The sequence below is a fragment of the Vigna angularis genome, chromosome 4, assembly GCF_016808095.1.
Source record: "Vigna angularis cultivar LongXiaoDou No.4 chromosome 4, ASM1680809v1, whole genome shotgun sequence".
NCBI lineage: Eukaryota > Viridiplantae > Streptophyta > Magnoliopsida > Fabales > Fabaceae > Vigna > Vigna angularis.
The window spans coordinates 28,779,999-28,801,046 of NC_068973.1; the positions used below are offsets into that span (position 1 = coordinate 28,779,999).

Here is a 21,048-nt window from a genome sequence, read left to right on the forward strand (position 1 = left end):
TTTGAATTTCATTTATCTGAAGTGAGAGATGGTTCGTGGGAGTAAAAATGAATAATTATAGGTGTTGATTAGAAAATCAAACACACAAATATAATAATTTATTTTTTTCTTAAAATTTTAACATTTGTTTTCCTAATCCAGGCGAATTGCACTTTATTTAATAAGAACACGAGTTTAGAATTACTGCTGTCGTTTTAATTGTATCTTTAAAATAATTGATTTTAATATATTAAAAATACTTTTAATATATTTTAAAATATGGAAATTAATGTTTATCAATATATTTTAAAGATACAATAAATACACAATACCAAAAATAAATAAAAAATACAAATTTTAAAAATAAATATTGTTGATTCATAAATAGGAGGAGATTTGAAGTGTTTAAAGCATGTGATGGACTTCACCGACCCAATCATGTGTGCCATCAATCATCTCGAAAGGCAGGATAGTTAAGCAACGCTGTCACGCACCAAATTGAAATCGTGTTTTGTTAGAATAATACCATATACCATACCAACTTCTTACGGTATTAAATATAAAGTATTTATTGCCAATATAAATTGGAAATAAAGGATGATGCCTAAAATTTATTCAGTAATATTTTTAATAATAATAAATGCGATAAATAGAAAATAGAAGAAATAATTAAGAAAGGCATGGATATATGTACCTGAAGCCATGGGTGGATAGCTGTCCAAAAAAGTACTAATTGCCTTTAAGGCATTCTGCAGATATTAGAACTCCAAGTTAATTGATTCAACTTTTTCATCACACAGATAATTTTTTCATTCTTAAAAATTATTAGAAAATTAAAATCAAAATCATCATTGTATTAAAATAGACCGACATACAAAATATAAATAATGCTCGTATTGTCACATCATAATTTTTTTTTATAAACTCTAACAAATGAAAGTAAGTACAGAAAAGGGGGGAAAATGAGAAGCTCTAATGAAAATCATAAAAATTTGATTGAATTATGCTATTACTCATTGAATATCATGACTTTCTTCTAAAAATAATAATTTAAGTTTAAAAATTCTTTAACTATATGTTGAAAACATATTAACTAAAGTAATTGAAATAAATATAAATATAATATAAAAGCAATACTTGTGTTAAAAGAAATGAAATATTGAATGAGGAAGATACCAGTACTAGTTCACCCGGTTTTATTGGAAGTTCCTCCAAGCCTGTTATCTTGCTGCAAATAGCTACACTCAATTATACATGCCTTTTATAAGAAAAATGAAATACAGAGAACAAATATCAGGATTTACCTAATAACCAATCTTCCTTCAACTTCTTTAAACCAAAAGAATCTGCATCCTTTTGAGAAGGGTAGCTTCTTTTTCTCCTTTCCCCACTCTGTAAAAAATTTAATCTCAAAGTTTTACAATGTACATTACCAATTTCAAAATGGTAATTCATTTGTAGGAAAACTGTGTCTGGATTTAGCCCACCCGCTGTTTATGACGAACATGTTGGGCCACACAAACCCAAAGTATTTTTGGATATTGTTAGAGATGTTGATTGAAAGTTAAAGAAGTAAGTCCATTATTAATAAATACACCCCATACTAATAATTAAAAGATTAAAATGTGTTCTCTCACCACATTACATCACCACCGATAATTTCATATGTATTCTGTAAAACTTATTTCAGAAAACTAATTTCCAAGAATATCACATACAACTTGTTCTAAAAATCCTAAGATAAAAATTTCAGAAAACTTATTTTAAAACAGATTTGACGAACAATATTTTAAAAATTATGGGGATGTAGCTAAAAATTGTAGGAGTGAAAGAAGAAAAAGAAGGAAAAGAAGTGAGATACCCAAGTGCCAAAAGACCGTAGCCATGAGTTTGGCCTCTTTGGTATCTTTGACATGGACATCTTCCACATTGATATCTCGCACAGCAATTTTTATATTTGGACCCATCGCTTCCATAACGTTCTCCAAGAACTTCATCACATTCTCCTAAATCAAAAGCAATGCAGGAAGTAATTCACCAAATACTTGACACCATGAAATGCACATTATCGGAAGAGAAAATGTTGAAACTAACCTGGCCTTTGTAGGGACTGTAGAAGAGGTAGTCCTGGTACTCACAATCATCCGAAATCAATTCCTGCATTTCCTCCATGTTTTTATCATTGAAGGCACGGTGGAAATCTTTGACAGCGCTCTCTATAACTGAACGTGGCACCAACTCACCACTTTCCCCTACCCCGACTTTCCATTTTTCACTTGGCTGTTTCCGTAGCCCTATTTTGGGCCTCTTTTCTCCCACCAATGTCAATGGAAACAACGCAGCCTTCAAACAATTACTCTTCTTCTTGTTGTTTATTTGAGCAATGTATAGTCGTCCGTCACTCATCTTAATTTTTGAGCTTATGCAAGTTCCTAATGTGGCAGACATTTGGGGTAGTGATGCCATGACCTAGCAAAACGAATTTCGAAATTCAAACAACATATCGGTTATTTCATTATTCCAGTTACTTCCCAAGTGGTCTTTGAATCTAACCACTGTCCATATCTTTCCATTTAAGAAAGGAATGGATGCTTTTGTTTTTTCAAGTAATTACCCAAGTTCCACATCATACATATCCTTTTCGTTACATTATAGTAACTTTTATTATTTTTAATTCACATGTTATATCCATTTAACTTATTATCAACTAAACTTAAATCAGAGTTGGTCAGAAAAGTTAATTGACATTTTGAGTTATATCATAGAAGAAGGTGTGATTTAATTGAGGCGATTGAGATTATTAACGTAGTCATTTAGATGCATACTAAGTGTATTGTGATAGGTAGACATAGAAAGACATAAGTGACTAAATGGTTAGATTTATGTTAACATTTGTGATTGGAAGATTATACATGTGAAAGGGCACAGAAATTATTGTTGTGGCAGATAATGCAACGACAAGCAAGGGTCCCTCAATCATAAATTATGATCTCACATCACAAGAATGTTTGCTTTCCTATTTTCCATTCTTCATTTAATGTAGCTTTGCTTCTTCTCTACCTTCATTTTTCGGAAACTAAAGCCTTCACTCAATTAATTAGTTCAAATGCTACAGACAAAAAGTTTTTCTATGCATCACACACACATGCATGATGGGATATCTTAACCGTTGTATTATTCTCTTTCTTCCTCATTTGAAATATCTGCCCTTCCACACGCACTCATTAATTATTACTATACATATCAACACTTTCTACATCTACATAATTAAAAATTGAATATACATTTTCTTTTTCAATCATCATATCTTCCTTAAATTTGTTCTATAATATTGATATAGTATATTTTTTTTAAATAACACATGATTTTGTTTGCGTGTATATATATATATATATATATATATATATATATATATATATATATATATATATATATATATATAATTAAAGTATAGCTATTTTTATTTAACTTTAGGATGTAAATCTTTTTAGAGTCTATTGATAGAGGTGTTTGGGATGTAGTGGTCCATTTATGCCTACTTAATTATAAATAATTTATAGGAACCAAAAGCCCTTTTCACAATGGATTGTGGAAGAAGATAAAAGGGTTTACTATATTGTTAGGGCTAGAAATATAATTTCATATACTTTAACTCTTAGTTTTACATGATATTTGTGTGCAAGAATGCTCAAGAAATATGAGAGATTTTAAGAGTAACTCATGAAGGTACAAATGATGTTAAGTATGCTCAAAAGAACTTGTTAATTCAAGAATACAATATGTTTTGAATGCAACAAGGTGAAAGTATTTATGATGTGTAGAAACTGTTTACACATCAATCATCTCACAGGGTTAAGTAAAACTTTTTATATTAATGAAATTAATATAAAAATTTTAAAATCCATGAACAAGTCTTGGCAGCAAAAGGTCACTACAATAATGGAGTCACAAAATCTTGTGAATATGTCCATGATTGCGTTCTTTGGGAAATTGAGAAAGCATGAGTTAGAGTTAGGGAGACTCAATAACAAAGTTGAAGGAAGAAAGAAAAAACACATTGTCTTTAAAAATGAAATTTCCAAGAACAAAGATCAAGTAGAAGATGATGATTCTGATTGTGAGAATATGAATTTAATGATAAAAAAGTTCATAAACTTTATGAAGAACAAAAATAAAGGACATCACAAAAGAGAATTGAAGAAGGACATAAAGTTATTCAAGAAAAAAAAAGTGAGAGGAAAACAAGTCAAGCTCGTTATTAAGCTCTTTATCAAGTTCTAATTACTTGGATGAGGAACCTAATCTTTGTTTATTAGTAGAGAGTGAATCAAGTTGCAACAAGGTTAGTAATATTTTTAGTGAAACACATGATTATGATGAATTATTTTATGTCTTTCAAGAGTTGTATGCTGAATCTGAAAAATTAATTTCTTTACATAGTCATTTGAAATCAGAATATAAAGCTTTGCAAAAGAAATTTGAAAAATCTTTGGAAGAATAAGAAAGTTTAAAAAGCAAAGTTTCAATTTTAAAGGATGGTAAAGATGTATCAGTGTGAATGTTGCAAGCAACATGAATTGAAAATTACTAATATTGAAAAATCAATTGCAAATGCTTCAAAAGTTAAAAATGTTTAAAAGCATATTTTTAAGAAAAATGATTTTCATAAAACAAGAAAGCTCCTAATAATAAGAATACAAAACTATGTCGGGTATGAGTAGAAAAAAAGTAAGTCTTATTTTACGAATGTTGATTATATAACATGATTTTATTATATGAAAAAAAAAGCACATTTCAAATAAATGTAGAATAAAACATCTCAATGTTCCAAATGGAAGATATGTTTGGGTTCCAACAATTAAGTAACATGTCTCTAACCTTAAAGGATCCAAATATGATAATTGATGATCCTCATGAAACTAAATACAAAAATTCAATTTTGACCATTTTTGGGTGAGATTTTGAAATTTTAGACCATTGGTAATAACTAAATGCTTAATAAATGGAAATTAGAAATTTAAAGATTTAATGATGTAATGTTCCCTTGTCTAAATAAACTATTGCTTTCTTTAATCTTTAGAATCACTTGGACATATATGTAGCTTATATACAGGGAGAGTACTTGTTTAGAAAAAAAAAATATTTTTATATATAAAAAAAGGGGAGTATTACATATAGGGAGAGTTCATTTTCTTAGTGGAGTTTTTATTCTTAACTAATCTTTTTTATGATGATAAAAAAAGGAGGGAGATATATTTGTGTTGATATCTTATGATAACTTGTACTTTTTTTAGGGAAAGATATATGATTACGTTGATATCTTGTACTACCTTCTATTTTAAAAAGGGGAGACAAGTTATTTAGCTCTCTTGGATTAACTACTATTTTCTCTTAAGTTGTTGATAAAGAGCCGAACACATCATAAGTCTTTGCTTTAATAGAGAGTTTTGATGATGATGACTCATAGGAAAATGTTGAAGACTTAAAGAATGTTTGGATTCAAGAGATAAGTTGAAGATTTAAGATTTTAGTTGTTGAAGTTTTGTAATTTGTGTATCTTATTTAAATTGGTAGGTCAAGAGTTAAAAGGCAAAAACCAAGTAGTGAAGCATTCAAAGAAAATTTAATTTTTCTTCAATTCTCCAAATGAAATCTAGTCTTTCATAAAAAAACTTTGATAATTGATTATCACTTCTGGTAATTGACACATTGAGAAAATATTTTGTTAGAAAAATTTCTATGATAATTGATTATTACTTTTGATAATCAATTACTAGTAACAATTATGACTTAACTCTTTGGTTTCTTGATCTAATTTCAAAAACGACTTCTATAAATAAAGTATAGACTTTCATTTGAAAATGCATTAGTTAAGAAAGTCTCAGTACTTGATAAATTTCTATGGAAAGACTTTGGAAAACCCAGTGTGAGTAGAGAGATAACTTTCATCAAGTGGGTATTTGTGTGATATAATGTTATTATTGTTGGTAAGAGAAGTTGTTCCTTCTTTGTGTGATTTAAAGGAGGTGTTCATTTCTTGTAGACTCAAGGAAGGAGTTTCTTCATTTCTTGTGCGATTCAAGAGAGGTATCTTCATCCTTTGTGAAACTCAAAGGAGGTGTTCATCCATTTTGTATTTCAAGAGAGGTGTCTTTCATCTTTTATGGTTTTAAAAAAGGTGTTTTCTAAACCTAAACTATATTATGTGATCTTAAGTTATGGTTTATTTGAGTGATTTGTTAATCCCTCTTTTAAAGAGATTAACAATTGGATGTAGGGTCTTTTGATACAAATCAGTATAAAATTATGTGTGCAAATCTCTCTTTTCCTATACCTTATGGTTTCAAAAGACGTGTTTTCTGAACCTAAATTATCTTCTTTGTGATTTTAAGTTATGATTTATTTTAGTGATTTGTTAATCCCCTTAATGATCTGAAATAGTATAAAATTACTTGTGCAAATTTCTTTTTTCCTATACTTTTTATTTTTCTTGTTATTATTTAAAAGGAGCAATTTTAATTGTAAAGTAATTGTATAAAAAGGAAAAATTCTTACAATTTTATTAAAGAAACCAATTCATCCTTGTTAGTTTTGTCCAAACACAATTATTTCGCTACGCAATTTTAACATACACTGATAAGAAATAATATATACTTATTATGTCAATTTTATTTTGAACTTACATAACAAATTTCACGTTTATTACCAAAATATCATTTTACCACTTTTTATGATAGGTGGACTGCAACCATTATAATAAAACTAATTATTATTTCCTATTTTTGTACTATTGTTAACATGATGGAAGATAACACGAATTATGAAAGTTTAGATACTAAAATTACTAAGTTTTTAGGATATTAGATACATTCAATATATATAGTAAATAAAATAATATGACTAAACCATTAAAGTGAAAACTTATCTCAAAAATGGTATAAGAAGAATACATTACTAATAGCTAATGCAACTAAACATTAGAAGGAGAAAAACAAAGTTTAACACAACTAAAACATTTCAAGCACTAGTGTAGGAAGAGGATACGACACCGGTTAATTTCATTTATAGGCAACGGTTTTTGAACCGAGGCATATTTAGGCGAGGCAAAAAGTGGTAGTCTTTTTGCCTCGGTTCCAAACCGAGTTATTTTGTCTGTCTCTACGGCCTCGATTAGAACCTAAACTGAGGTAGTAGGATCTTTTTTTTTCTTTAGCGTGCTTCGGTTCTGATTTCAATTTCAGATTCTAATTTCAAACCCCAAACTGAAAAACGTTAAAAATGAACAAGAACTCAGATAACAAAATGAATAATCCGAGGAGATAACCACGCTGTTTCACAAACTCAACAAACTCAGATAACACAACTGGAACCCCAAAATTAGATCAATAACTGAAACCCAAAGTTGCAAAAACAAGAACAAAAACCCCAAATCTGAAAATGAAAAACATAATTCTCCAATTCTCAATTTCAGAAACCCTAAAATGCTAAATCGAAAAACGATTCACTCCGCTGCCGCCTTCCTCGCAACGCGCCACCGCCTTCCTCGCCGCGCCTCGCCGCTATCAAACGTGACCTCGCCGCGCCTCGCCGCTATCAGACGTGACCTCGCCGCTATCAGACGCGACCTCGCCGCACCTCGCCGCACCTCGTCGCGTCTCTCCACGTCTTCGCTGTCCACTCACCTCCATCACAACACTCTCGCTGCTCGTCCATGTTCAAGGGAAGAAGAGAAAGGGAAGAAGCTTCAGTGAAACAGCGTAGCTGCTGGTGCGCGTTCAAGAGAAAGAGGAGGATCTGGGCTTGCTCCAAAAGGGGTCTGGTGCGCCTTCAAGGGAAAGAGGAGGATTTGGTGCGGTGCGCGTTCAAGGGAAAGAAGCTTCACCCTTAATTAGGTCACTAGGCCCACTTGGTAATATCGCAGAGAAAGGATCTAGGCCTATACAGCCTCAGTTCAAAATATAACAGAGGTAATATTACTATGTTTATGTTTTGGTTCTTCAACCTAACCGGTGCCTATTAATATTGACTTGATTGATTTGACGTGTTGTAGGCGTGTTTCAGGTCTTTATGATTCGGTTCTGCGTGCAACCGAAGTAGTATCACGTTTTCTGACCATTTCAAACGAAAAGCCTGGAAAGTTAGTATATGTTTAGGCATCGATTGCCTTTGAAACCGAAGTGGTAGAGTTGTTCTGCACCGGTCTTCTTTGAACCAATGCCTATAAGGTCTCCTTAATTATGAAACTGCCACCGCGTCTAGATAGGCAGCGGTTTGGTGTAAACAGAGGTCTAATGTACGAGTTTAAAAGCACATTTTGTACTAGTGAAAATTACTAAAAACTATTTTTCTCTATATTAACATGATGAGCATAAGCATAACATAAACATAAACACCTTAAACATAAATTTTTCTAATTTTTTTAAAAATATCTTTTAAAATATTCTTGTTTAGACCATGTGATAGTTTCTATTTTAAGTAAATTTGAAAGGAAGTTATAAAATTTTAATATTTGCAAATGAAATAATTTTGTTTGAAGCTTTCTTTATAAAATTTGGGGAAAAGATACATTCATATTTGATCCTAGACTAAATAGATTTTTCTTCTTTAGGTTTTTCCAAAATTTGAGTTCGAATTCATTTTAAGAAGGAAACATGCTGAGTGAAGGAATAAAAATATCTCATGCAAAACTATTACTAGTTCTAGTATAGAATTTCTTTATTTTAAATCCTAGAATATGTTTCTTTGAACTTTAATTATAATTTAGGACTTCAAATTGTAAAAAATTAAAGCATTGTCAATTGAGGTAAAAAAGTATATGAATTTCAACCAAAAAAACATGTACTCTAATAAGTGGAGCATGAAACATGTCACACTTAGACATGCTAATGAAAGAGATATTCCGAGCTCTTGTCATCATTGGGTTCCATGTTAGAGAGGAAAGTAACATATTTTTAATTTTCAAATTTTGTAACAAAACTTAACTTTTTTTTAGATGATTTTTTATATTTTATTGTGACATCCAATAGTAAAATATTCGAAGCCCTTTGATTTTGAGATGTCTTTCTTCTTTTAACATTATTTTTTTTAATGGATAGAACTTTTTATTTTTTAATTGTGAGCTTGTCGAGTCATTATCTTTATCTTCTAGTCTTATATTTCATAAATTTAAGTAATTTTGTTTTATATTGTGTCTTGAATATAATTCAACTGGCATGTTTTTCATCTTACCTAACTCATATTGAATTTTAATTTTAATTTAGGCTATTTGTCTTCATGTTGGATCTAGATGACTCATCTTAATTTTCAATAAGTTTGACTCATCTCAACTTTCGATCAAAGTCAACTTATTTCGATCTTCGATTAGAGTCGACTCAACTTGACCTTCAGTTGGTCAAACTCGACTAGACCACTCATCTTAACCTTTCTCCAAGATCAACCTATTTTGACTAGTGTAGGCTGGCTTAACTCTACCTTTAGCTCAACCTGATTTTCAATTCGGGTAGACTCAGCTCGACCTCAGTCGGACAGACTTGGCTCGACCTTGATAACCGTTAATTTTATGTTTCTTTGTGAATAAATCAACTCCTTCATAGCTTTTACCTTGTTTTATCCTTAAGTTTAGTGTGTTTTCTAGTTTTTTGTGTTTTATTTAGTATATGTTTGTTTTTACCTCTAATCTCTTTGTTTGAGTGTGTGAAATAAATGAATAGGAAGCAATTCTAGTGGAGGAAAACAAGCAAGAACTCAAGGGAACATGTTTTGGGACAATAAAAGATTAATTTAAAGCAAATACCCATGTTGGAAGCATTTGAAATCGCACGAGAACTTGAATTTTATAATGTTGTCAAAACTACTTAAAGTTGAGAGGCAGCTGAGCTATATGTCTCTGGAATGCTGTAGTTGGGGTGCAGTTGAGGTGCAGCTAAGCTACCAGTCTTTGGATTGCTAGCGTTAGGGTGCAGCTGGGGTGCAGTTGAGCGCTCTGTCACTGGAATTCTCCGCTGGGGTGCAGCTGAGTGCCCTGCTCTCTGGAATGTTGCAACTGGGGTGCAGCTGAGCGGTGACGACGCTAATGTGTCAAAATGGGTTATTTAAACATGGGTGTCACAATTTTTTGGGCATTCTTCTCCTCCTACACTTCATTCTTCACCTAGAGAGATTGGGAAAGGCCATTGGAGGCTATTTGGGGTGTTGGGAAGCTCTCCCACTCCTCGTTGGGTCTTCAAGCTTCATCAATGGTGATTTTACCCCTTTGGGTTGAGGAAGAAGATGGGTCACAAATTGGAGATGGAGATGCGAAGGGGAGGCGCAAATAGAGCATGGAGCAGCTGCCAAGATCCTTGGGAAAGGTTGTGCATCTTCTCTTTGGTTCCAATTTATTCCCTATCTCTTCAATTTTGTAGAACCCTAAGTTCTCCACCATGAAGGGCTTTTCTATTTGTTGAGATTAGTAGTAAAACATGGTTCTTATGTATTTTGTGATGTTAATGCTATATGCTTTTCCAATTCATGTTAGTATTTCTATGCTTAATGCTTGCTTTGGATTGATCACCCATGCATGAATTGTGATTCTTGATGTATTGAGAAATATGAATTGAACTTAGAACTGAAATTGAAAACCTATTGGATGAAATTGAGATGTTTGTGAATGCATGAGAATGAAATGGATGAATTCTAGTCTTGACAAATTGTAAATACACTATGTTAAGTTTCTTACACACCAACTATTTGATAAAATACCAAAAAGAGTTTCTTGTGTTGTTTTGTGCACTTTGATGTTTAATTGAGTTATAAAAGGAAGAATTGTCATGTGTTGCACAAGTCCCTTGGGAGAGAACGATATTTATCACTTGCTACGCTGCAACCGGTGCACTTGCCGTTGGTTTGCATCCAACAGACCTCTAGTCAAGGCCATTCATTTCAACCTTTTTGCAGGATCGACTCGTTTGACTTTTGGTGTAGGCTAGCTCGACTCTACCTTTTATGTGAACTCACTCATTTTGACTTCATTTGAACTAAGTCAACTCGATTTTTCATTTTAGGTCGACTCAACTTTATTCTTCGTCTTGAGTTGACTTGTCTGTTAGGTACAAACAAAGTCCCACATCGGATAAAATATGAAATACACATGGGTTTATATACACATAAGATACATCCCTTAGTAAGAGGCCTTTTGGAGTGGTACCAAAAGCAAATCCGTGAGGGCTTAGCCCTTTACTAGTGTGGAGATCTATGGATATGTGTGTATATTGAACATACACAACATTTGGTATCAGAGCTTGGTTCAGGTTTGGTGACCGGAAAAAAAAACAAACAAAAAAAACTTTCCCTATAGGGGAGGTAGAAGAACCATAACCCTTTGTTTGAGGGGAGGATGTTGGGTACAAACAAAGTCCCACATCGGATAAAATATGAAATACACATGGGTTTATATACACATAAGATACATCCCTTAATAAGAGGCATTTTGGAGTGGTACCAAAAGTAAATTCGTGAGGGCTTAGCCCAAAGCGGACAATATCTTACTCGTGTGGAGATCTATGGATATGTGTGTATATTGAACATACACAACATTGTCTCGGTTCTTTAGTTTGCACCGAGTCATCTCAACCTTCACATTTGGCCAACTTGGCTCAGTTCTTCGATTTGGGCTACTGGTTTTGACCTTTGGTCCTAGCTCTTTCGTTTCAACCTTTGACGGTGGCTGAATCGACTCGACTTTCAGTCCAAACTAACTCAACTTGACATTTGGTCTAGGTCAACTCGGCCTGACCTTCGGTCTTGGCTGACTCGTCTCAATTATTCTATTCTAGTTGACTCAACTTAACCTTTGACCATATCCCAGTCAAGTTGATTCTTCAATTGGAGTTTACTCGACTTTATTATTTGGCCCAAGCCAACTCAATTCAATTCTTTGGTTCGGGCTGACTTAGCTTCACCTTTTGTCTCAAGTTGACTTGTCTTGATCTTCGGCCTAGATTGACTCATCTCAACATTTGGTCTAGGCTAAATTACCTCGACCTTTAGTTCGAGCAAACTCAGCTTGACTTTTGGTCTTAAGCAACTCGTCTCGGCCTTTGATCCGAGTAAACACGTCTCAACCTTCAATTTAAATCGATTTGACTTGTTCTTTAGCCCGACGCACTCAACTCTTCCTTGATTGATTTGGCTTAACCTTCGTCTTGAACCAACTCAATTCAATCTTCGACCTGAATCAACTTTATTCAACCTTAAACCTATGATAAGTTGGTTTGACCTAGTTCTCAATTACAATAACTTAACTTAAACGTATCTTAATTTTAGATTTTTAAAATTCAAAAAATATCTAATTAAAAAAATCTGATTCAAATCCAATTAAGTGGACTAAATGTAAAATCCAAATATAAATTTAGATTTGAAATATTAAAGTATTGAATTATTATGGATTAAATTGTACCATCTTATATCTCATTAATTAACTCAGATATTTCTTTCTTAAAAAAAATTAAACCGAATAAAAAAAGTTGTTGATAAATTTAAATCATATTTATTAAGCAAAACTTTATTTATCATAGCTTATTCCCGGCGAGAGTGACTTACCTGTGACTGTATTCAATGTACACTATTAAGATTATTATATATTCTGTCCACTTCTTATTTTTTGGTTGAAGAATTTTGTCCTTTTCTATTTTTATAAGTCTTTTTGTAAAGTTTAACATTCATTGAGCAAATTGAGAGAGGTAAGAATCATATGATTTCCAATTATATTCTAAGAAAGGTATGAAAGAAGTGAAGGATTAAAGGAAGAGTTAGAAGAAGTAATTGCAAACAAAAAACAATTATTGTAGAAATTAGTCAGTAATCGCTAGTTGTTGTGGTTAGGGAATCATTTGTCCCCACCTTCCAAATCCCAGCTTATCCTAACCCTAAGGCCCACATGATCCCTAAACAGATACCAACTTATTTTCATCCCCAAATCACTCCACATCTCCTTAAGTCCTCTGTTACTCAAATATCATTTTCTGTCCTTCAATCTTTTCTCTCTGTCTGCTTTCTTCACATTCAAGTTCTCTTTGCTGTTTCTCAACAATTATTTCCCAACATATCACACACACTTAAGACAACCTCACCTATAATAATTTACTATTATTCATATTCATTATCTCAACTCTACCCTTCTCTTAGACCAATCAAGATAATACAAATAATTAAATCAGCTGCACAATTTTCATTTTCATCACAAATTTATCTCATTACTACCATAGGCTATTGTTAAAGGAACAATTGTATGTGAAATGCTGGATTCACATCACACACTGTTAGTTGGATTTACAAGAATGTTTGTGTTAGAAAAAAAAAAAAGCATTCGTACAATGTATCTATATCTTCCTTTGGGAAAGTCCTCTGCTGACTTTCATGATAAGGAACAGCTTTATTAAATAGAAGATGATTTTGAGATCTCTCCATGCAGGTATAACAGAAAAGGTTGTAGTTATGTGACTTCTTCTACCACTTCTTAATTACTTTTGTGTTCCTCATTTTCTATTAGGTGCAGCTGCTACATCTTGATACTTGGATTCTTGTGTCGAATTAGATGAAACATCATTGTGGTGACTTGGTAAATTCACAGCAACTCTTGTCACTTGCACCTAAAAGAAAAGGAGAAGAATCGAAAATAGAACTTCTGTCATGTCATTCAAATGCGTCTGAGCAGTTTCTCATCACTGTCTGCTAGTTACCTTTACATATATATATATATATATATGAAGGAGAGCGATATACCTGTTGGAAGAGTAAGACTTACACATATTAAAGTTAATTTCTCTGTTCATATAAATTTGACAAATCCAAAAACTGATGTTGTTCTGATAACTTCTGTGTCAAAGTTTGTATGTATACTATGTCAGAGTTTGTATTATAGATGATATTTAATTATAAGAGAAACTATAATTACTTTTTTTAATAAATTTCTTTAATTGTTAAACATGTACTTAACTTTCTTATATTTTTAATAAAATCACACTCACTTTATTTATTTTATTTAAGAAATATAATATTAACTAAAATTTAAGTAAAAAAATAAAGTTAAAGTTTTAATGTATAAAAATTAGATTATTTTTTTTATAAATATTATATTAAAAATTTAAGTGAGGTAGATATCATTTATTAAAAAACAGTGAAGGATATGTCTTTTGATATAATTTCAGAGGAGGGAAGTGAAAATTTCCTTTAATAATATTAAAAAAATAAATCATACATAAAAATGAAGTTAAATTAATAATATAAGAAATGACTATAAAATTATATAAAACTTTAATATTTAAATAAAAATTCTGCAGTCAGCCGTTGGATTAATGAAATTTAGGTTCTGTAGAAAATTGTGTAACTAGAAATTCTGTTATGGTGAGTTGATAAAAGTATCAGACAATCAGAATAAACAATAATATTGCTTATACTTCCAGACAAATTTGATATACAAGTTTATGGATTTCATTTTCTTTTGTGCATGTTGACTACATACAGGGAAAATAGATTAGATTTTGAACCTCCAGCTTGCAGGATTGCTAGATACATTTAGGTTTCAAAGTATATCCATCATAAGAATGTTGTGTCAGATTATAGTAATACTTGCCTTTTTTTCTATAATTCTATTGTCCAAATTTGTATCTCTCTACAAGTAGCAGATGCACAGGACCCAGTAGACACTATAAAAAGCAATAAAGTCATTTTCCCAACGGATATTCTACTGCATTAGATCTTCTATATTGCTCCATTGCTCTCTCCAGAATCTTGCAAGAGAAATGTTTAGATTTCATAGAAATTGGGTAAATAAATTTTTAGACTTCTTAGTTTACGCTTGAATAAGTAGTTGTATACTTCATGAAAGCTCTCTAAAACAATAGTAAAAAATAAGTCATCATTAGAGTTGCTTAAAACACTCTTACACGTCCAATAATGACGTATAAAATTTAAAAGTTTTAAGAAGTTTTCTCTAGAAATTAGAATTATCTCAAGTTAAAAGAACCAATTTTTAAATTTATGAAAAAAACTCCCACTACTGATGCTATCAGTAAATATCCAGTGATAAGGATTACAGGTATGAAGGGTTAAATAATACAGAGACAAGTGAAGTAGAAAATCGTGTACTACCTCGTCTTTCCTACCTTTCTGTCTGCTTAATGATGCTTCTAATTTGTCTGTTTCTTTGTTCGGCCTTTGCTGTAAATTCACCACAAATATAAAAGTGAAGCAGTGTTTAAAGAGTAAGGAATGGTCTACATCTTCATCAGTAAACTTGAATGGAGATAAGAGACTTTCAATGTCCAACCATGGTGCTAAAGAGGGCATAGTAGCTGCTATGTTTGGATGAGATACAACAGTAGCAGAACACCACCTCATCATGTCAAGCAATGCATTAACTCTTTTTATCTTGTTTCTTAATATCTCCTTGTGTCCTTCCATCTCTGCTCTGAACCAGGAAGGCCTCTCTCTACTGTCATGGCTTTCAACCTTTAACTCCTCCGACTCTGTCGCTTCCTTCTCTTCATGGGATCCAACCAACAAAGATCCTTGCACATGGGATTACATAACATGTTCCAAAGAAGGGTTTGTGTCAGAGATCATAATAACATCCATAGATATGCGTAGCAGCTTCCCCACTCAGGTCCTTTCTTTTGGCCACCTCACCACTCTTGTCATCTCAAATGGAAATCTCACAGGTGAGATTCCAGGTTCAGTGGGAAACTTGTCCTCCTTGGTCACTTTGGATCTTAGCTTCAATGCTTTGTCAGGAAGCATTCCAGAAGAAATAGGAATGCTAGCTAAGCTGCAGTTGTTATTGTTGAATTCCAATTCCTTGAAGGGTGGAATTCCAACTACTATTGGAAACTGTTCAAAGCTTCAGCATCTGGCACTTTACGACAACCAGCTATCTGGAATGATACCTGGAGAAATAGGCCAGTTGAGTACTCTCGAAACTCTTAGAGCAGGAGGAAATCCAGGTATTCATGGAGAAATTCCAATGCAGATATCAGACTGCAAGGCCCTTGTTTTTCTGGGACTTGCAGTTACTGGGGTTTCTGGGGAGATTCCACCGAGTATAGGAGAGCTTAAAAATCTCAAGACACTTTCAGTCTACACGGCGCATCTCTCAGGTCATATCCCACCAGAGATTCAGAACTGCTCAGCCTTGGAGGATTTGTTTCTGTATGAAAACCAGCTTTCTGGAAACATTCCTTATGAATTGGGCTCCATGCAAAACCTGAGGAGGGTGTTGCTGTGGCAGAACAATTTAACTGGGACCATTCCGGAAAGTCTTGGGAACTGTACAAATCTCAAGGTTATAGATTTCTCTTTGAATTCTTTGGAGGGTCAGATACCTGTGACTCTCAGTAATCTACTCTTTCTGGAGGAGTTTCTTTTGTCTGATAATAGTATTTATGGAGAAATACCTTCCTATGTTGGCAACTTTTCCAGGCTAAAGCAACTTGAATTGGATAACAACAAATTCTCCGGGAACATTCCACCTGTTATGGGACAACTGAAGGAACTCACCCTCTTTTATGCCTGGCAGAATCAACTTAATGGAAGTATACCAACAGAAATATCCAACTGTGATAAACTTGAAGCACTTGATCTTTCGCACAATTTCCTCACTGGCTCCATTCCAAGTGCACTCTTTCATCTGCGGAATTTGACTCAGTTGTTGCTGATATCAAACAGACTTTCAGGTCAAATTCCAGCTGATATTGGCAGTTGCACTAGTTTGATCAGGTTACGGCTGGGATCAAATAACTTTACTGGTCAAATTCCACCAGAAATAGGTCATTTAAGAAGTTTGAGCTTCCTTGAGTTATCAAATAATCAACTCAGTGGAGATATTCCCTCTGAGATAGGAAACTGTGCTCATCTAGAATTGCTTGACTTGCACAGCAATGTGCTGGAAGGAACCATTCCTTCATCTTTGAAATTCCTAGTTGGTCTCAATGTCTTAGATCTTTCGGCAAACAGATTAACGGGAAGCATTCCGGAGAATCTGGGCAAACTTAAATCTCTAAATAAGTTGATTTTAAGTGGAAACATTATCTCTGGTGTGATCCCAGGGACACTGGGGCAGTGTAAGGATTTGCAGTTGCTGGATATAAGTAACAATAGGATCACTGGTTCTATTCCACATGAGATTGGTCATTTGCAAGGATTAGATATCCTCTTGAACTTGAGTTGGAATTCTCTTAGTGGCCCCATTCCACAGACCTTCTCAAATCTCTCAAAACTATCCATCTTGGACCTCTCTCACAACAAGCTCACAGGTACACTCACGGTATTGGTTAGTCTTGACAATCTTGTGTCTCTAAATGTCTCCTATAATAGCTTTTCTGGTTCTCTTCCTGATACAAAGTTTTTCCGGGATCTACCCTCCGCTGCATTTGCTGGTAACCCTGACCTTTGCATTAGCAAGTGTCATACAAGTGAAAATGGCCAGGGCTTCAACAAGTCAATAAGAAATGTTATTGTCTACACTTTCCTTGGGGTTGTTTTAACTTCTATTTTTGTCACTTGTGGAGTAATTTTAGCTCTCCGGATTCATGGGGGAAACTTTGGCAGGAATTTTGATAGTAATGAAATGGAATGGGCTTTCACTCCATTCCAGAAAGTCAACTTCTCCATCGATGACATTTTAACAAAGTTGTCAGAATCAAACATTGTCGGAAAGGGTTGCTCAGGAATTGTTTATCGCGTAGAGACTCCAACGAAACAGATTATTGCAGTGAAGAAGCTATGGCCAATAAAGAAGGAAGAGCCACCAGAGAGAGATCTGTTTACTGCAGAAGTTCAGACCCTTGGATCAATAAGACACAAGAATATAGTGAGACTTTTAGGTTGCTGTGACAATGGAAGAACTAGATTGCTCTTGTTTGATTACATATGCAATGGAAGTTTGTTCGGACTGCTTCATGAGAAGAGATTGTTCTTGGATTGGGATGCCAGGTATAAGATCATACTGGGAACGGCTCATGGTTTAGAATATCTTCATCATGATTGTATCCCTCCAATCGTCCACAGGGATATTAAGGCAAACAACATCTTAGTAGGTCCACAATATGAAGCTTTTCTTGCAGATTTTGGCCTTGCAAAGCTCGTGAATTCCTCAGAGTGTTCAGGGGCCTCTCATACAGTGGCAGGTTCTTATGGATACATTGCTCCTGGTGAGTGTAAAAGCTTTTGTCATTCTAAAACAGCAGTTCCGTTTAAGAAAACTTTCAGTGTTACATCATTGTTTTTCAAAAAGTCAATAAAAAAATCACTGCCTTTCTATACTTTAAGACATTCCTTTACTCTCTCTTTTGGTACATAAAAAAATAAAAAAACCTTTGTGTGCACACTTTAAGACATTTATTTTATTTTAAAATTAGGCTGTTCTTTCTATAATAGTTTCCTGAAACCGTATTAGAATTAAGAGCTATATCCTACTTTAATCTTCTTTTATTCTTGTTTCGTATATTTTGTCCATTTTGGGTCATTATCCCTATGACATTGTGACTGCTGACTAATCACCACAGCATTATCTCTCAAACTGCAGAATATGGATACAGTTTAAGGATCACAGAAAAGAGTGATGTGTACAGTTTCGGTGTTGTACTTCTTGAGGTCTTAACGGGGATGGAACCAACTGATAACAGTATTCCAGAGGGTGCCCACATTGTCACATGGGTTAGCAACGAAATCCGAGAGAAAAGAAGGGAATTTACATCTATCCTTGATCAGCAACTAGTATTGCAGAGTGGAACCAAAACCTCTGAGATGCTTCAAGTTCTAGGAGTGGCTCTCCTCTGCGTGAATCCATCACCAGAAGAAAGGCCTACTATGAAAGACGTAACAGCAATGCTCAAGGAGATCAGGCTCGAAAGTGATGACTTCGAAAAATCAAATTTTCTCCATAAAGGCATGGTTGTGAATCCAAAAGCAGCAGTTCACTGTTCAAGTTTCTCCAGATCATGTGAACCTTTAATAATAGAATCAACATCTTCTTCTTCTTCTTAGCCACCTATTTCATTACTAGATTTGTTAAATTTTTTTTCAAGTGACAAATTATTTGTATAGATTAGTATTATATGGATTTGGATCCTTCTCTTTAGGAGATATGATCTTGTTAGAAAGAAAAAGACACAAACATAATTGGTGGATTCTGCAATAGTTATTGTTTAATAAAAATTATGCCTCTCTCTATTCAACAAAGACCACATGTCCATATCCTTTTACTCAAGAACAATTCCTCACTACACAATTATGTTCTTTCTGTAGATAAATTGGAGTTAAAAACAAGTCAGATAACGCCAGAAACTTGCATTTCAACGACAAGTATCAAAGTGTTGCTTGTGTTGCACTAAAATCCATGAAGAAAATGCTCCAGGACTAGTCCCACTGACACAATCTAAGAACCTGCTTTTGCCGACAACAGTGGCAGAAGTAAACAAATTAATAGTGGTAGCGTGGCTGAGACCTTTGGTTCAATTAACCTTGCTAATAATGACTTGTTAGAGAAGGGGCCTTAGCATACGAACAAAGCTTTCAAGGGACTGGAGAGATGGGCCATTGAAAAGCAAGAGCTGACAGTGCCTTCTTTCCTGGCATAAACCTCTAAAGCGCAAAATTATAGAGAGAAGAGAAGCACCTGGACCACCAATTATTTATGTATAGATAGAGATAGCTCGTGCCCATGTCAGTGAAAAGAAGTCCTTGCTTTTATTCATGTGATTGGTGACCATCTTGGCCCACACATACTTTGATACACATTCCCTCTTTACAAAAATACCCATTAACTTGTTTTAAGATTTATCAATTTTGGATAAAGAATGGTGTGAATCCCTTATATGATTGGACTCCAATGTTATTGGTGTTTGTATTTCTCGGTCTCCTCCTTAATAGATCCAACCGTGGTATCAAAGTCAAATTTGTCTTAGTGACCGACTCAGACGAGTATAATGATTCTTATACTGAAAGTTTTTCTGAACCTCCTCTTCTTGATAGAACCAACAGCTACCATCAAGATTAACTACTATTTTCTCCTTACAACACTAAACTCTATAATCAGATAGTTCATATATATCTACTTCTTTTGCCCAGTAACAAAATACTGCACGTAGTTCAGTTTATGTACACCAGCTTTTCATTTGTACTTTATATAGTTCTCTTTGGATAAAGTTCTCCATGACAAGAAAATGAATCAAAGATATACTTAAAAATGTACCCAAACACGAGAAAAACTTAATCTCTTATATTTTATTCTCTAACAGCACAATTTTGAAGGCTTCCTTTTGTATGATCACAAACCCACGGTCAACCATTGGAAACAAACAAACTATAGCTATAGCAACGTACAGAAATAAGCATCCAAGATTTTTTTTTTTTCACTCGTCACTAAATTGATGGATATTATAATGGCAGTAAGATAATATGAAAATGATAAATGAGGAAATATAGAACTGCGTGCATCAGCAACAAAGAGAACAAATGGAGCACAACAAACCACGTTTGGAGGAAACAACAACAGGAGACAAAGAGGTACACACAGATGAATCTATTCAAGAGTACAGAACGGAGTAACTACTGGTGTTTTTGTTTCTTACAAACACAAACACACATAAATTAACCCTACTGGTGTAAGGATAAGAGCTGAAGAACTAGAAAACAGTCAAATGATGAAACGATAATGACTATAGTTCAAATTCAAGAGACTTTCAGAAGTTAAGGTGTGAATGCTTCTAAACAAAATGTTCATTTCATGTTTGCATGTAGTTTCTTTATTCTCTTGGAGCATGGTCTGGCTTTTTAAAAAATCTGAACCAAATCATTACGACTTTTTTTTTAAAAAAAAAAAAAAACTAAGTTAATCATTTCTATAAAAACTGATTTGGATTTTATTGAAGAAGGTTGAAACTGTTTTGAACCAGAAATTAATTTTAAAAATCAGTTCTAAAAGTTATTTTATGTGAGCTTAGGTTTTTGAAATAAAGAAGTGTATATTTCATTTTAAGAAATGTAATTTATACAATAACTCATGTAATATAACATCATTTTTATGCCTATATC

General features: G+C 33.5%; 2 protein-coding genes across 2 annotated transcripts; one reads left to right on the top strand and one right to left on the bottom strand.

Moving 5' to 3' along the window:
* Nucleotides 1-257: 257 nt before the first annotated feature.
* Nucleotides 258-2,507, bottom strand: LOC108331287 (uncharacterized). The gene is made up of 6 exons (XM_017565937.2): nucleotides 2,074-2,507; nucleotides 1,841-1,985; nucleotides 1,284-1,371; nucleotides 1,156-1,207; nucleotides 674-728; nucleotides 258-462 (listed from the first exon to the last, which is right to left on the bottom strand). The coding sequence occupies exons 1-6, from the start codon at nucleotides 2,443-2,445 to the stop codon at nucleotides 428-430; spliced, it is 747 nt and encodes a 248-aa protein (XP_017421426.1). The 5' UTR covers nucleotides 2,446-2,507; the 3' UTR covers nucleotides 258-427.
* A 12,652-nt stretch (nucleotides 2,508-15,159) lies between these two features.
* Nucleotides 15,160-19,926, top strand: LOC108330092 (LRR receptor-like serine/threonine-protein kinase RGI1). The gene is made up of 2 exons (XM_017564577.2): nucleotides 15,160-18,164; nucleotides 18,539-19,926. Exons 1-2 carry the CDS (start codon nucleotides 15,359-15,361, stop codon nucleotides 18,997-18,999), a joined length of 3,267 nt encoding a protein of 1,088 aa, XP_017420066.1. The 5' UTR covers nucleotides 15,160-15,358; the 3' UTR covers nucleotides 19,000-19,926.
* The last annotated feature ends 1,122 nt before the right edge of the window (nucleotides 19,927-21,048 follow it).

What these genes read in the sequence shown, in the direction of transcription:
- LOC108331287 (XM_017565937.2), bottom strand. Translation starts at nt 2,445, where the DNA reads ATGGCATCACTACCCCAAATGTCTGCCACATTAGGAACTTGCATAAGC. An exon ending in TACGGTCTTTTGGCACTTGG is followed by an intron (nt 1,372 to 1,840) that starts GTATCTCACTTC and finishes AATTTTTTACAG; the next exon opens with AGTGGGGAAAGGAGAAAAAG. An exon ending in GAAGGAAGATTGGTTATTAG is followed by an intron (nt 1,208 to 1,283) that starts GTAAATCCTGAT and finishes AGCTATTTGCAG; the next exon opens with CAAGATAACAGGCTTGGAGG.
- LOC108330092 (XM_017564577.2), top strand. Translation starts at nt 15,359, where the DNA reads ATGTCAAGCAATGCATTAACTCTTTTTATCTTGTTTCTTAATATCTCC. An exon ending in TTATGGATACATTGCTCCTG is followed by an intron (nt 18,165 to 18,538) that starts GTGAGTGTAAAA and finishes CTCAAACTGCAG; the next exon opens with AATATGGATACAGTTTAAGG.